The sequence below is a fragment of the Oncorhynchus nerka genome, linkage group LG12, assembly GCF_034236695.1.
Source record: "Oncorhynchus nerka isolate Pitt River linkage group LG12, Oner_Uvic_2.0, whole genome shotgun sequence".
In the NCBI taxonomy this organism is placed as follows: Eukaryota; Metazoa; Chordata; class Actinopteri; order Salmoniformes; family Salmonidae; genus Oncorhynchus; species Oncorhynchus nerka.
In genome coordinates this window covers 63,338,517-63,355,719 of record NC_088407.1, presented here as the reverse complement: position 1 = coordinate 63,355,719, position 17,203 = coordinate 63,338,517, and the positions used below count along the sequence as shown (strand labels likewise).

The following is a 17,203-nucleotide window of genomic DNA, read 5'->3' as shown; positions in this document are numbered from 1 at the left end:
AGCCATCATCTCTATGAACTCCAACTGAGCTTTTCCCACCTGTCCTTTTTTCCAATGATGCCTGGTAGGCTACTTTGGTTTTATAGTGGTGCTTATTATGAGCAGCTGAGAAAGAAAGATAACATTTATTTTACTCCACGCATTAACCGCTGTGAGGAGAATGCTGACATTCTGCCCAAACCCTGTATGCCATGGGCTCTCCAAACGTGCTCCTGCAGCTACCCAGTTGTTCATTTGGGGAAACCAAGTGAAATCTGTTCGGGAACCGCAATAGTAAAACGCTTTCGCAACTAAACTGTTGACGTCCCCTCTGAACGCTCGAGAAATAAATAAAGGAGAGATGAGATGGAAACGCAAGGTAGTGAGATTCTGTATAGCTTAAAAAAGGTAATGTGTCAACCAATTAATTATGAAAATATACATTTTTAAATATTTCACTTGGCTATTCGAAAATCAAATTCAATATAATTGTAGGCTAACTGTAAGTCACCTTGCACAATCAATGAACCAACAACATCGCCTACGACTATACGTTCTCTTCCAGATTCGTCGATAGAAATTTTGGAGAGTAGCATAAGGCTGTGGTGTAAAGAACTTAAAGAACTTAAAAATACTTTAAATTACTACTTGGGGTATCTGTACTTAAAGTTTAAAATATCAATATGAATGAAATATTCTTATTAAATACTTTTTTCTTTACATAGTTGAATGTGCTGACAACAAAATCACACAAATTATCAATGGGAATCAAATTTATCAACCCATGGAGGTCTGGATTTGGAGTCACACTCAAAATTAAAGTGGAAAACTACAGGCTGATCCAACTTTGATGTAATGTCCTTGAAACAAGTCAAAATGAGGCTCAGTAGTGTGTGTGGCCTTCATGTGCCTGTATGACCTCCCTACAACGCCTGGGCATGCTCCTGATGAGGTGGCGGATGGTCTCCTGAGGGATCTCCTCCCAGACCTGGACTAAAGCATCCGCCAACTCCTGGACAGTCTGTGGTGCAACGTGGCATTGGTGGATGGAGCGAGACATGATGTCCCAGATGTGCTCAATTGGATTCAGGTCTGGGGAACGGGCGGGCCAGTCCATAGCATCAATGCCTTCCTCTTGCAGGAACTGCTGACACACTCCAGCCACATGAGGTCTAGCATTGTCTTGCATTAGCAGGAACCCAGGGTCAACCGCACCAGCATATGGTCTCACAAGGGGTCTGAGGATCTCATCTCGGTACCTAATGGCAGTCAGGCTACCTCTGGGGAGCACATGGAGGGCTGTGCGGCCCCCCAAAGAAATGCCACCCCACTCCATGACTGACCCACCGCCAAACCGGTCATGCTGGAGGATGTTGCAGGCAGCAGAACGTTCTCCACGGCGTCTCCAGACTCTGTCACGTGCTCAGTGTGAACCTGCTTTCATCTGTGAAGAGCACAGGGCGCCAGTGGCGAATTTGCCAATCTTGGTGTTCTCTGGCAAATGTCAAACGTCCTGCACGGTGTTGGGCTGTAAGCACAACCCCCACATGTGGACGTCGGGCCCTCATACCACCCTCATGGAGTCTGTTTCTGACCGTTTGAGCAGACACATGCACATTTGTGGCCTGCTGGTGGTCATTTTGCAGGGCTCTGGCAGTGTTCCTCCTGCTCCTCCTTGCACAAAGGCGGAGGTAGCGGTCCTGCTGCTGGGTTGTTGCCCTCCTACGGCCTCCTCCACGTCTCCTGATGTACTGGCCTGTCTCCTGGTAGCAACTCCATGCTCTGGACACTACGCTGACAGACACAGCAAACCTTCTTCCCACAGCTTGCATTGATGTGCCATTCTGGATGAGCTGCACTACCTGAGCCACTTGTGTGGGTTGTAGACGCCGTCTCATGCTACCACTAGAGTGAAAGCACCGCCAGCATTCAAAAGTGACAAAAACATCAGCCAGGAAGCATAGGAACTGAGAAGTGGTCTGTGGTCACCACCTGCAGAACCACTCCTTTATTGGGGGTGTCTTACTAATTGCCTATAATTTACACCTGTTGTCTATTCCATTTGCACAACAGCATGTGAAATTTATTGTCAATTAGTGTTGCTTCCTAAGTGGACAGTTTGATTTCACAGAAATGTGATTGACTTGGAGTTACATTGTGTTGTTTAAGTGTTCCCTTTATTTTTTTGAGCAGTGTATATATATATTTTTGTATACCTTGAGGTGTCCTAAAATTCTAAACCAAATAGCTAAATTATCCTTGTTATGATAGTCTTAAAACAATTCCACGTTAGCTTGGTAGAACCCCAATCATTTCACATTCTCTATAGGACCTTAGGGTACGGTTCTCTGATAGGTAATTTGATCAAATGTGAATGTGGTGAGGAGCATACTATCTCCAAGCAGACTGACCGTAGCTCTATGACAGGGCTGAAGAGCATGGTGATGAGAGCAGGCAGGCCGTGGATGTGAGGCATCAGCGTAGTCTCCTTCAGTAGAATGCATGCGCCTAGAGCAGCACACACACACCTTACTGTTATAACAAAGTCCATGTCTGGTAGGGTCCCACCCTTATTCTAGAGCCCTCAAATTCAAATATAGACCACGAAGCCAGTTCACTTGCGCACCCCCCCCCCCTCGAATCAAGGACTGATTTAGACCTGGGACACCAGGTGGGTGCAATTAATTACCAGGCAGAAAATAAAACCCATCAGGATCCGGACCTCGTAGGGTAAGAGCTGAATAACCCTGTTCTAGAGTGTGCTTACATCCTAGGTCACATCCCATTCCCAGTACTGTACCCGTGGCACTGACAGACACTCCCCCGGCCACCAGCATCCTCTGATGGCTGTCCTGAGGACGGTCATTCAACGCCACTGAGTTGATGCGGTCCTTTTCTATGCGCACCGACCTGTAAGGAGTTGACATTAGCACTGTCACCAGAAGTGGGCCAAACTATAACCTGATCTGGGTGACACGGACTAACCTGTAGTGGCTGACATTGCAAAAGCTGTGGAAGTTGACTTTGTGAGGGCTGGATGGGCCATGCACAGGAACCTGTTGGGAACAGCATCAGCAACACTTACTTACAAATCAGCAGTAAGACTCAAATGGGCATTCTGTAGCCACTAACATTCATACACATTTATGTTCGGAGTCTTTCTATAAACTAGGACACCAGTTAGTATTTCCTACACTGAACACCTTGTTACAGCTGTTAAGTCTGATAATAATCAGAACCCCCCCTGTCATTACATTAAGATAAGGGGGTTCATAGCTACAGTCATGTGAAAAAGTGCATCCCCTGGAAATTATTTTTATTTTTTTGTAAATATTTGGACAGATGGATATGTAATCTTCACTTCAACATTATTGAGAGATAAAAGGTAACCTAATATAACAAATTAATCTGAAAGACTATAATTTGCAATCATTTAATCATTAAAAAAAAACAATTTAAAAAAGGAACAGAAATGGAATTCCATAGTGCAGAAAGTACACCCCTAGCTTCAACAGCTGGTGTTGCCCCCTTTGGCTGAAATATCTTAATGTAGTCGTTTCTTTTAACTGCCTATCAGTCTCTTATATCGACTGGGAGGATTTTTTTTCTCCACTCTTCTTTAAGGTACTGCTTCAACTGTGTCATGTTGGAGGGATTTCCTGCATGCACAACCCGTATCAAGTCCCCACACAGCATTGACAGGATTGAGATCTTGGCTTTGACTCGGCCATTCCATAACCATTTCTTCTTTTGCACCATTCTGTTGTAGCTTTGCTTGTGTGTTATGGATCATTGTCCTGTTGCAAGATCCATATTTGGTTCAGCTTCAGCTTTTTGACAGATGGCCTCACATTCTCCTCAAGAATTCGCTGGTACAATATGGAATTCATGGTTGACTAAATGAAGGCAAGCTGTCCCTCAGGCAGCAAAGCAGCTAAACAATAACGCCAACCATGCTTTACAGTCAGTATGAGCTTCTTCTGTTCAAAGGCCGTTTCATTTTCACCTGGCATTGCGGCCAAACTCCACCTTTGACTCATCTGTCCAGAGCACATTGTTCCAGTAGTTTTGGTCTTTACCCAGGTGTTGTCTGGCAAACGTCAGTCGTGTCTTGATATTCATTTTTTTGAGATTAGAGGCTTCTTCCTTCCTGACCTCCCATGTAGGCCAAGTTTGTGCAGTCTCTGACAGTTGACTCATGCACTTCGATATTGATTGTGGCAAGAGAGGCCTGTAAGATCCCTTGATGTTACCCTGGGGTTCTTAGAGACTTCTATGAGCATCTTTCGGGCCGAGATCTTGGGCTGAATTTGGTTCGATGACCTGATTGCCAGTGGTCTGGAATTTTCTCCATTTGTAGATGATCTGTCGGACAGTGGAACGATGTACTTCGACTTGCTTGGAAATGGATTTGTAACCCCTCCCAGACTCACGGGCATCAATCATCTTTCTTCTGAGGGCCTCTGAGGTATTTTGATCTTTGCATGACGTGTTACCACGCACCCATATGGTTAAGGCGGCGCACAATTGCCCCAGCGTCATCCGGGTTAGGGTTTAGCCGGGGTAGGCCGTCATTGTAAATAAGAATTTGCCTAGTTAAGTAAAAGGTTCAATTAAAAAAAATAAAGACCAAACCAGACAATGTTTCAAAACTTTATGGAAGGCTGGACCCCCGCAAGATACTCTAATGATTTCCTAATCATTTGCACCTGTTTTAGTGCACCTGATCCTAATTTTAGGTGACGGTAAAGGTAAGGGTGTACACTTTTTCTGCATAAGGAAATTGCATTTGTTTATTTTAATTGCATAACATTTTAAAAGTAAAACATTGTGTGTGATGTGTTAAATTGAGTTACCTTTATCAATGAATGTGGTTGGAATTTTGCAACCATGTGTCCAAATACGTAAAAAATTAATTAATTAAAAGACACTTTCCAAAGGATATACTTACTTTTTCACAATAAAATTCACAAATGTATTTAAAAACTGTGTTTAACACTATCATGGTTGGCATCTAGTTGGGTTTGTCTAACATCGTGTGATGTCTTTGCATTTATGGTATTGTAAGTTGTTTTTATCATATATTAGGCATTAATCAATTAAATGAGACATTGAACTTGAACAGTGTACAAATCCTGGATCTAGCTGTTCGACAGTTTTTTGTATAGATCTCAGAAATGCAGTGTAACATTGTGTCTCCTTATGTTACACGGTGTGAAAACAGTTCAAGGGCATACAAACCCAAAATGGGGAACCAGGCCCAGTCAATCCATTTGTTTTTCCCCACAAAAGGGCTTTATTACAGATAGAAATACCACCCCCCCGCCACGATTCCGCAGGTGAAGATGCCAGATGTGGAGGTCCTGGGCTGGCGTGGTTACGCATGGTCTGTGGTTGAGAGGCCGGTTGGACATAATTCCAAATTAAACCAACGTCCAAATTAAACCAACGTTGGTAGAGAAATTAACTTTCAATTATCTAGCAACAGCTCTGGTGGACATTCCTGCAGTCAACTTGCCAATTGCACGCTCCCTAGAAACTTGAGTCATCTGTGGCATTGTGTTGTGTGACAAAACTACACATTTTTGAGTGGGCTTTTTTGTCCCCAGCACAAGGTCACCTGTGTAATGATCATGCTGTTTAATCAGCTTCTTGTTATGCCACACCTGGGATGTAAACAAATTTGTGCGCAAAATTTGAGAGAAATAAGCTTTTTGTGCATATGGGTTCTATATTAGGCCCTATATGTACAATTATATAACATTGAGGTCCTTGAAAATTACAATGAAGTGCTTGAAAAAGTCCCTGGAAGTCCTTGAATTTGACATACATTCTTTAAGCAGGGGTCATACAGACATTATATGTTGTTGTATAGGTGGAGAGATGGGCTAATTTGCATATATTCACTTTAATTCCTCTAAGTACCATTCAGAAATGTTTTGCCCAATGTTACACATTGGCCCCATTATTTATAGAAATACCCTTATACGTGTTAAATAACAGGAACAATTAATAAATTAAATACATTTTAAAAATCACCAGATACCTATTGTATCCCAGGAATTCCTGACAGGAAGGTGTGGCCCTGGCCCACTAATACACTGTAGAACAAGATTTACACCAGCTCACATGCTACCAAAATGCCAATGACGCCATCTTGTGGTGAACTAACACCGTCTGGTTGAACCAGACAGGCAGTCTATTGAACACAACCTAGGAAATGTGAGTTAGCCGTTTGGCCAGTGTTCTTGCCTTGCTCTTCAGAAAGGACCGGCTGGTCTTGGAGAAGGACTGGAGCAGGCTGTCGATGAGCTGCTTCTCTTTCTCCTTGTTGGTCTTTCAGGAGCTGCTGGTAGCGTTGGGGGTGAAGGTTCCGTCCTGCAAGTCTTTATACAGAGACATCAGCACCTCGTGGCTCTGCTGCAAGACACAACCACACAGCACTGTCAGGGCCACAGCCTCTGTGTTTCTACTGCTGGACAGCTAGGACCCACTGAATGATATTTGTTTATAGCCAAGCCTTACAAGAATACCACAATTGAACAATTCCCCATTAGCACAACTTTCCAAAAAGATACATGGCAGTTGATTCTGCAGTGAAGACAGAAAGCTGGTCTGTGTTTCTTAAGGTACCTTGGACTCAAAGCTCTCTTCGGTCTTAATGGCGTGTCCCTCCTGTATCATGATATCAGCCACACTGGAGGTGACCGTGTCGGTGTTGATGAGCAGCTCCACGTGCATGACGCCGTGCAGGATAGAGAACAGGGAGACAATGAGTGAGAGGCCGTTCACCAGTGTTATGAAGCGGTTGCGTGCGCGGCTGCTCCACTGGTCCCCCAGGATCATGGACTGGGCTGATGGATGCATCCCCGAGATACGAAACTCCTGGGCCTGAGTAGGACACAGTCACACCAGAATACAGGCACATTTTATCTGGTTAGGATGTGGCCAAAATAGGGTGGATCAGGAAGATATAGGAAACATACTGTATAGACTTTGTAGCTGTACCTGCAATGGGTGGGCCATGATATCAGCAGGTAGCTCCCTCAGACAGCTGCATGACACCAGGGTGGTGTTTCCGTAGTCCAAAAAGAACACCTGGGACATTCAAAACACATACTTTACATGGTTCATCCACTATAACAGCAACTATAATTAACCTGTATTTAAGTGTATGAAAGGGAGTCATTGTGTGTGCCAGTAAGCTTGGAGAGCATGTGATTGTACCTCCACAGAGCTGCCGCGGACGTGCAGGATCTTGGCACGGTAGTAGAGGCCCTGCTCGTCGCCCTCAGAGAAAGGTGCCAGGCACAGTAGGTTGGGGTAGAGGGAGACAGGAACTGGACACAGCTCACGAGAATTAATCTCAGCTGTCAGATAGCGCTGCTTCTCCATGCTGGCCTCGCCAGCCTGGAAGCCCCAGAAGTGGCCCACCTCCACCACCTAGGGAGCCAAGATGAAGGGGGCATGCTCGGTTACCACCTCCACTGTAGACTGTACATAACGAACATGGAGGGTATGTGATCACCTAAACTCAGTTACTCTAGATATAATCTTCACCACATTACTCATTTACACAAATAACTCAAAGAAATGTGACTGAAAAAGGAGTTTCAGCCTGATTACTAACTTCTGTAATGTTGACCACGAAGACTGGGTTGGAAGGCAGCTTGTCTGGGTCGATGGTACTGCTCAGCACCCCCACTGGGTAGACCGAGTTGTCCTGGAAGTCCACATTCACCCTGCAAACCACAGAACTGGATAGAATGAGTGATGAAAAAAGAAACCTGGAGGATCCCTCCAAGGGGGAACACAGTTCAAGTGTAACAGTCAGTCACTGAGCTGCATCAGTGACACAGATAATCTATGAGACTGACCCAACTGTAACTCACTCTCATGACAGCCCAGTCTCTAAATGTGTGTATGGAGGAGAAAGGGGGGGGCGCGGTCTAGCTCGGCCTAAATCTCCCCTCTAAGAGGCTGTGTGATGGCTGTGGAGTGTTAACCATAGTGCCAGCACGTCAGGTTACATCAAGGCCCAGTGTGGAGGGGTGCAGCCTGTGGGTGGCTGCAGGGCCCACTTCCCCCAAACAGCCACTGACAGGACACCGCCACGCCCCTGAAGAGGTACCTGGCCCTGAGCCAGAGCTGGCATTACCTAGACATCAACTGACCGCAAAACACATTTATCTTGAGAAGTTGGGGTAAGATGCTTCACCCATGCAGAAAACTGTATTTGGTAGCATATGAAAGGGTTAAAACTACAGCTCCTAGCAGAGTATTATTAGCGTGAGAAGGATGTATAGGCTTTCTACCGAGCGTATCTCATGTGGCAGACGGTCCTGCTCCCAGCGTGGGACTCCACTTCGTCACTGGGGTGCACAAACAGGTCCAGAGGATGCCTCTGGTGGGCCAGGAGGAGGGCCAGTGACACCTCAGGGAGCACCCCCGACCCCGGGTAGTCATCCGGTAGAACTCCACATGCCCCCTGAACGAACAAACAAATGTTCATCTTACCAATGAACTATGGGTATGCTGTTAGACCATTTAGGTCAAAACATCTAAGAAGTATTTATCTATGAAACATGATGAGTTATGGTACATATAGTCAAGGTTTCATCTATTAGTTTGTTACCGGGATCCATCAAAGGCTATGGACTTGACCTGGCCACACTGGCGGAACAGGGACTGCAGCTGCTTATAGTACAGGAAACTATAGGGGGGCAGGTTCCTCACCTGAGACCAAACAGTCAAAGAGCCGGTCAGTGGGCTAGCATTCACAAGATACAACACGGTTCATGTATAGGAATCTGATGAATCGGGGGTAAAGGCATCATACTAGCACTGTTGTTTTGGGATCATGGCCGGACAGGTCTTTGGAGGCCAGCTCTTCATCCATTTCCCCTTGGGCAAAGTAGTTGGGGTAGTAGGCACCAGCGATAACCACCTGAGAAAAAGAAAGATGAGATTCTATCAAATAGACTAGGCCAGAGTGATAGTCTGTTTAGAAGGGCTAGGTACACAAGGTGAAATTAGTGTCATAACAATAATGATAAAGTAGTTGATAACGCAGGATCAAAATCAGTAAGGCTGGTCTGAATGGAGAGATCACTCATTTCATTCAGTAAGCACAATATAATTGGCATTGCTTCCTCTATGGGCACAGCAAGAATTTACATCTGATGTTTACAATGTTCTCATGTCGCTTTTCCTCCTTTACTGTTAATTAGCCACGTGCAGAACGTCAGTAACCTATTACCCTATGGCCAATAAGCACTGCTGAATAATGCAATTTTACCACACTTGCTAATTAATCCATGGGCATACCTGTGCAATCAATCTGCTCTCTTCTCACCAATCTTGTGATGTATTTCAATGAAGGCTTACTCTATTCAGTTAAGCCTTCCCTCAATTGAATAGAGATAAGTTGGAAGTAAGGTGTAGAGCTCCAGAATGCTTGCATGTGCCTCGGGCTCACCTGCAAGATGAATCTCTGCTTGTGGAGGCTGGAGTAGTCCATGGGCAATGGGTTCTCAATCACATGCATGTTGAACTGGGACGTCCTCTTCTTCAGGTCCTCATAGAGCTCGGCCACCTGGGGGGGGTCACAGAGTCGGGGTCAGGTGGTCAGAAATTAGGGACAACTGGTGTGTGTTTCGTGAGATGCTCGTCTCTATACCTCTCTGATCCTCTTGATCTGGATGCAGTTCTCCTTGCCCCACTCCAGCTCATCCTGGGAGGAAGAACACACACACACACACACACACACACACACACACACCTTGTCTGATGTCTTTAGGCACCTCCTTTATTACATAAGCTTCTATGCATTATCCATGTTGGAAGTTAATTTATGCAACATAACGATCTAAATGCTCTCACTTTTGGGTGCCTCAGCTCCCCCTTGTTTCTGGACGTGTGCCAAGCCTTGAATGCGTTGACAAAAGCAATGGAATCAGTCGGCACACCGTGTGCAAAGGACAGCTTGCTCCTAAATATTCAAACATTTAAGAGAAGACAGGGACGAGTGTTATAGCTAGCACTGTGGTGGTAATTTAATAACTGACTTACGGATGAAGGCTCATGAAAATAAAATAACGTTCAAAACCTTCCAAATAGGACTATATTCACTATTTTTACTAACTGTATTTTCATGTAAACTTGACCTAATAGTGGGAGTGTTAAATAATGATAAGCAATTGTTTTGCTATATTAGTCTATTCAACTTTTCTACATCTCGTCTTTCCAACTGTCCTTCGATGCTGGAGCAGCTAATCCGGCTAGATGTTTGGGGGTGTAGAGAGCTATAGGCTATGGCACTTCAGTAAAAAAAAATATAACAAAAAATTTGATGTGTAAAATTTTTATACGAACTAACGTTTTCATTGCTTGTGAGTAAAATAAATAAATTGGTATTTAAAAAAAAAAGGTTGGTGTCTGACTTTTCATTAATAAAAGGTTGTTCTGGCTCTAAGGCCTATAGCCTAACACGCTAATGATGTGTCAAATGGACAATGTCCCAATCCTCTCCAACCTGGCATGGTATAAATTTATCTGGAATCTTCTCTATTTATAGACTAATCAACGCTGATCAGGCCCAGTCCTGGACAATATGCCACCGTAGGCGAGACAAAGAAAAATGAATTATGCCCTCCTACCCCTGCAAATTAGAATAGCAGCCTAGGCTATATACCATCGGCCTACAATGCACTTTTACGAATGCCCATGTGGTAGCCTACCATATGTAAAACAGGCAATTTACCGTTAAACCCTGTCATTTGGTTACATTAATTTCTGTTAATGCATGCATTACTTCGTAGTTTACCATTCTCGGAGTGGAAATGCTGTTTGTAGAGTTCACAACCTGCTACACATAGTTTATTTCATCCCATCATTTACACGCTCCATGTGAGCATGTGTCTGGTTTCCCTGTCCTGTTAATGTTTATGGCGCACGCCTGAGCACGAATAGGTACCTGGCCTACTTCTCGTAAATGTATGAAAGTGCCCAGCTGAGCTTGTCATTTTTCTTCACCTCACACAGTAAGTCAAATTATAATAGTTCCTCAGTTTTTGAAAAATCTTTTTCAACTCGACAATCAGCATTGCTGATAAATAGGCTATGGACATGCGGTGTGTGTATTTGTTTTCATATTACTATAGCATAGCTGTCCCTTTCATATTTCCATTTTCAGTTCCTTATAGCCTAAGGTAGGCCTAGGTTTTTTAATACATTTTAAGGAAAATATATATATTTGCTTGTGTCTGACATATTCTGATGGCTTTGATTTGACAGGTGCTTTTACAAGGGTGGGTGAGTTTGCTGATTCTCTCTATAGTCCTATTATGTCCAGTCACCAAGTTTCCTAAAGTAACCTGTATGGACTCCATCTCTTGTAAAAGGACTATTTTCAGTAGCTTTTGCTACAGTACATTATTTCTCATTATGGCATCCTCTCTTTGAATAACATATGCCAATGTCGTCGAATGACTGCAGCAGCGTGGATTGTGACTTCATGCAAATATTTCGGGAAAAGCGGCCTTCGTTTTAATGGTTTTGTACGTCGAAAGAGGATATGTATTTTATTTATTTATATGCAGAAAAAGCCAACAAACAAGAAAAGGGTAGGCATGTAGCTTTATTTTGATTCCGTTAATTCTGTGTTAATACGAAAATGCTACAGATTCTCTCCAACCTGGCATTTCTTAATTGATATTTAATAACCTGGGGGAACAAAAATGAAATGCCATGGTAATAAGGAAGTGTAATGGCTTGTTTAAAAAAGGTTTTATTAAGAAGCATCTGCATGTAAACAAGCAAACTGAACTGTAACCTACCCTTTTCTGACCCTCCCTAATGGTTTTTGGTGACTGTGTACATTGGCCTACGCAAAACACTACAGTCCTGAGCCATGGTATATTGGCCATATATCACAAACCTGAGGTGCCTTATTGCTGTTATAAAACAGGTTATCAACATCTGATATACAATGGCTGTCAGGGCTCAAACCACCCAGTTTATAAGTGCAATTATATATTTTTTGCTGAATGAGAGAAAATGCATACATTTTAATGTGCTGACTCACCTGTAGCCTGCCAGCTGTTGTAGGGAGGGCATGGCAAAGAAGCTCTTCAGAGACAGGGAGGCAGCTGAGAGAGAGAGAGAGAGAGAGAGACACACACACGGAGTCGTCGTTGTTGACCAAACACACAAAGCAAAAACCCAAACCCCACTGACCTATGATGAGGCACTCCTCCAGACAGCCAAAGACGTGTCCGATCATCTTCCCCAGGTGCAGGTCCACAGGCAGGTTAGCCAGCATCCGACCCAGGAACGTCAGCTCTCCATCAAAATGCTTCTGGCCCTGCCCATTGTTCCCCAGGGACAGTGCGCCCATCTACACCACAAACACGTCATGACGATTCTCTTTCCTTCAATGATAACTGACTGCAAGAATGCTTAGTGTCACACATTACACACACACTGATTCACAGTCAAAATGTCTCTATCCATCAATCCTTCCAGCCAAAGAGACCCGACTGTCCTCTCTGCTACCGCACGGCAAGCGGTACCGATGCACCATGTCTAGAACTAACAGGACCCTGAACAGCTTCCACCCCCAAGCCATAAAGACTGCTAAATACAGAGGACAAAAATATACAAATGCAGCATGCAACAATTTCAACCATTTTACTGAGTTACTGTTCATATAAGTAAATTAGTCAACTGAAAAAAAATCATTAGGCCAGAATCTATGGGTTTCACATGACTGGGCGGGGCGCAGCCATGGGTGGACCTGGCTCCTAAGTGAGTGGGCCTTCTTGATATGCCACCCATGGCTGCGCCCCTGCCCTCCCAGGCCCACCAATGGCTGCGTCCCTGCCCAGTCATGTGAAACCCATCGATTAGGGTTTCACTATGACTGGGGAGCCAGGCCCAGCCAATCAAAATGAGTTTATCCCCACAAAAAGGTCCTGGGCTGGTGTGTTTACATGTGGTCTGTGGTTGTGATGCCGGTTGGATATACTGCTAAAATCTCTAAAACAACGGAGGCGGCTTATGTTAGAGAAATGAACATTCAATTCTCTGGCAACAGCTCTGGTGGACATTCCTGAAAGTCAGCATGTCAATTGCACGCCCCTTCAAAGCATATGTGGCAATGTGTTGTGTGACAGAACTGCACATGTAATGATCATGCCGTTTAATCATGTTTGTGCCACACTTGTCAGGTGGATGGTTTATCTTGGCAAAGAAGAAATTATCACCAACAAGGATGCAAACAAAATAAGCTTTTTGTGCATACTATACGGAACATTACTGGAATCTTTTAAATTTAGCTCATTAAACATGGGAACAACACTTTACATGTTGCATTCCTATTTTTGTTCAGTATACAGGTCTTTTTCCATGTTGTTGTGTGACAGGCTTATTCTAAAATTGATTAAATGTTAGTTTTCCTCAATCTACACACAATACACCATAATGACAAAACAAAAAATGAAATGTTTGCAAATTTGTAAAAAAATAAATAATAATAATATTACATAAGCATTCAGACCATTTACTCAGTACTTTGTTGGGAGCTCCTTCGGCAGCGATTACAGCCTCGAGTCTTGTTTTTATTTTACCCATTTTTCGTGGTATCCAATTGGTAGTTTACGGTCTTGTCCCATCGCTACAACTCCCGAACCTTTTTGTGTCAACTCTTGACTCATCACATTCGCTGCTGCTACCGTTTATTATCTACCTGTAGCCTAGTTACTTTATCCCTACCTATATGTACATATCTACCTCAATTACCTCATACCCCTGCACATCAATTCAGTACTGGTACCCCATGTATATAGCAAAGTTATCATTGCTCATTTTGTATTTCTTCCTTGTGTTAATATTTTTCTATTATTTGTTGGGAAGGGCCCATAAATAAGCATTTCACTGTTAGTCTACACCTGTTGTTTAGGAAGCATGTGACAAATATTTTATTTGAAGAGCCCATCCACAGCACATGCCCCCCCCCCCAAAATCACACCTGACAACCACACTCACAAACACCACTGACAGAGCTAATGCTAGCTGACGCAGAGGTCCTGATACAGCAGAACCAACGTTAGGAAATCATTGCAACATCACAAACACACAGTGACAGAACTGGGCTTTCAGCACCGCTGTATCTATACTGAACAAAAATATAAAAACGCAACATGCAAAGTGTTGGTCCTATGTTCTCAAATTATGTGCACAAATTTGTTTACATCCCTGTGTGAGTATTTCTCCTTTGCCAAGATGATCCATCTGACAGGTGTGGCATATCAAGAATCTGATCAAACAGAATGATCATTACACAGGTGCACCTTGTGCTGGGGACAAAAGGCCACTAAAATGTGCAGTTACACAACACAATGCAACAGATGTCTCAAGTTGAGGGGGCGTGCAATTGGCATTTTAGAGAATTTGGCAGTACGTCCAACCGGCTTCACAAACACAGACCATGTGTAATCACGCTAGCCCAGGACCTCCACCTGTAGGATCGTCTGAGACCAGCCACCTGGACAGCTGATGAAACTGTGGGTTTGCACAACCCGAAGAATTTCTGCACAAACTGTCAGAAACAGTCTCAGGGAAGCTAATCTGCGTGCTTGTTGTCCTCACCAGGGTTTTGACCTGACTGCAGTTCGGTGTTGTAACTGACTTCAGTGGGAAAATGCTCACCGTCGATGGCCAATGGCACGCTGGAGAAGTGTGCTCTTCATGGATGAATCCCGGTTTCAACTATACCGAGCAGATGGCAGACAACGTGTATTGCTTTGTGTGGGCAAGCAGTTGACTGCCGTCAACGTTGTGAACAGAGTGCCCCATGGTGGTGGTGTAGCTTACCACCATGGGGCACCATTACGGTAAGCCACAAACAACTGCATTTATCGCTGGCAATTTGAATGCAGAGACACCGTGACAAGATCCTGAGGCCCATTGCCGAGTCATTCATCCGCCGCCATCACCTCATGTTTCAGCATGAAACGGTCCCATATCTGTACACAATTCCTGGAAGCTGAAAATGTTCCAGTTTTTCCATGGCCTGCATACATTTGTGGGATGCTCAATGATCGATGTGTACGACAGCATGTTCCAGTTCCTGCGAATATCCAGTAACTTCGCACAGCCATTGAAGAGGAGTGAGAACATTCCACAGGCCACAATCAACAGCCTGATAAACTTTGCAAAGGAGATGTGTCGTGCTGCATGAGGCAAATGGTGGCCACGCCAGATACCGACTGGTTTTCTGATCCACGCCCCTACCTTTTTTTAAAGATATGTGACCAACAGATGCATATCTCTATTCCCAGTCATGTGACATTCATAGATTAGGATCTAATGAATGTATTTAAATTGACTGATTTCCTTATATGAACTGTAACTCAGTAAAATCTCAGAAATTGTTGCACGTTGTATATTTTAGTACATTAATCCAATTCCATCAATGTCTGTTTGGGATAAGGATGTCAGCAGGTCCACAGTGAGGTACCTCTTTGAGCTGAAGCACAGTCCTCTCGATGTCGTTGAGGTTGGGGGGTGAGAGGGCAGTGGAGAGGAGGGAGCGGGGGTCCCCCATGTCCAGTAGCTTCACCTTGAGCATGATGTTGGCCAGGGGGGCACGCTGGGAAAAGTACAAAAATATCATAGTTACTGTCAGAATAAACTAGCAGCTTTATAAGTCTAGTTGAGTAGCCTGCCTAGTTTTTCAGTAATCACATCCAGTGCATAAGTCAATCAACAAATGAATCCATCAACTTCGCAGTTGTTAATCATCATACTATCAATTATAGTTATGAGCTTGATTCTTTGCCACCAGGGCTGACCTAATGTATGACTCTTACCACCAACTCAGGGACCACATAGTCTGGGATCTCATTGCTCCAGAACTCCTTGGTCACCAGCCGGTAACAGTAGCCCTTAGACACTCGCCCAGCCCTGCCTGAGAGGGAGAGAGGATTCACAAATCCTCATTGGGAATTGTATTATTGAATTGGAATATCAATTGCCTCCCTGATGGCCAATCTGAGGTGGAACTGCATAGTACTGTACCTCTGCGCTGGTTGCAGTTGGTCTTGGAGGCCCAGGTGAGGCGGAGGGACTGGTAACTGGTCTCTTTGTCACAGACCATGTGACGCGCCAGACAGAAATCAATCACTGTCAACAGGAATACATCAAATTCAGACACGGAGTGAATACAGTATGCAGTACATATAGCAAGGGATGTCTGTAAACATTATGAAAAAGGCCCCCCTGAGTGGCACAGTGGTCTAAGGCACTGCATAGCAGTGCTAGCTGTGCCACCAGAGAACCTGGTTCCAGGCTCTGTCACAGCCGGCCGCGACCAGGAAACCAATGGGGCGGCGCACAATTGGCCCAGCGCTGTCCGGGTTAGGGGAGGGTTTGGCTGGCAGAGATGTTCCTGTCCCATTGTGCACTAGCAACTCCTGTGGCGGGCCGGGTGCAATGCACGCTGACACGTTGGCCAGGTGTACGGTGTATCCCCCGACACATTAGTGCGGCTGGCTTCCGGGTTAAGCGGGCGTTGTCAAGAAGCAGTGCGGCTTGGCTGGGTTGTTTCAAAGCACGCACGGCTCTCAACCTTCATCGGTACGTGAGTTGCAGCGATGGGACAGGACTGTAACTACCAATTGGATACCACGAAATTGGGGAATCTTTTTTTAAAATAATAATATAAACTAGGCAAAAAGAGAAACGTCCCCTTTTCAGGATCCTGTCTTTCAAAGGTAATTCGTAAAAATCTAAATAACTTCACAGATCTTCATTGTAAAGGGTTTAAACACTGTTTCCCATGCAAGTTCAATGAACCATAAACAATTAATGTACATGCACCTGTGGAACGGTCGTTAAGACACTAACATCTTACAAACGGTAGGCAATTAAGGTCACAGTTATGAAAACTTAGGACACCTAGAGGCCTTTCTACTGACTCTGAAAAACAAAACGAAAGATGCCCAGGGTCCCTGCTCATCTGCGAGAACGTGCCTTAGGCATGCTGCAAGGAGGCATGAGGACTGCCATGTCCGTACTGTGAGATGCCTAAGACGGCACTACAGGGAGACAGGATGGACAGCTGATCATCCTCGCTGTGGCAGACCACGTGTAACAACACCTGCACAGGATCGGTACATCCGAACATCACAACTGCAGGACAGGTACAGGATGGCAACAACAA

At 44.5% G+C, this 17,203-nt stretch overlaps 1 protein-coding gene across 1 annotated transcript in view; it reads right to left on the bottom strand.

Moving 5' to 3' along the window:
* LOC115138564 (ATP-dependent RNA helicase TDRD9-like) overlaps window positions 1–17,203 on the bottom strand; it is a 29,794-nt gene that overhangs the window by 2,499 nt on the left and 10,092 nt on the right. The window contains 20 exon segments of the mRNA XM_029675511.2: window positions 2,391–2,487; window positions 2,780–2,889; window positions 2,965–3,035; window positions 6,232–6,399; window positions 6,613–6,870; window positions 6,988–7,077; window positions 7,207–7,422; window positions 7,610–7,721; window positions 8,295–8,430; window positions 8,433–8,467; window positions 8,615–8,715; window positions 8,819–8,926; window positions 9,458–9,574; window positions 9,659–9,712; window positions 9,862–9,970; window positions 12,065–12,128; window positions 12,217–12,376; window positions 15,500–15,631; window positions 15,852–15,949; window positions 16,060–16,164. Of these exon segments, the coding sequence (XP_029531371.2) occupies window positions 2,391–2,487; window positions 2,780–2,889; window positions 2,965–3,035; window positions 6,232–6,399; window positions 6,613–6,870; window positions 6,988–7,077; window positions 7,207–7,422; window positions 7,610–7,721; window positions 8,295–8,430; window positions 8,433–8,467; window positions 8,615–8,715; window positions 8,819–8,926; window positions 9,458–9,574; window positions 9,659–9,712; window positions 9,862–9,970; window positions 12,065–12,128; window positions 12,217–12,376; window positions 15,500–15,631; window positions 15,852–15,949; window positions 16,060–16,164 (2,341 nt within the window).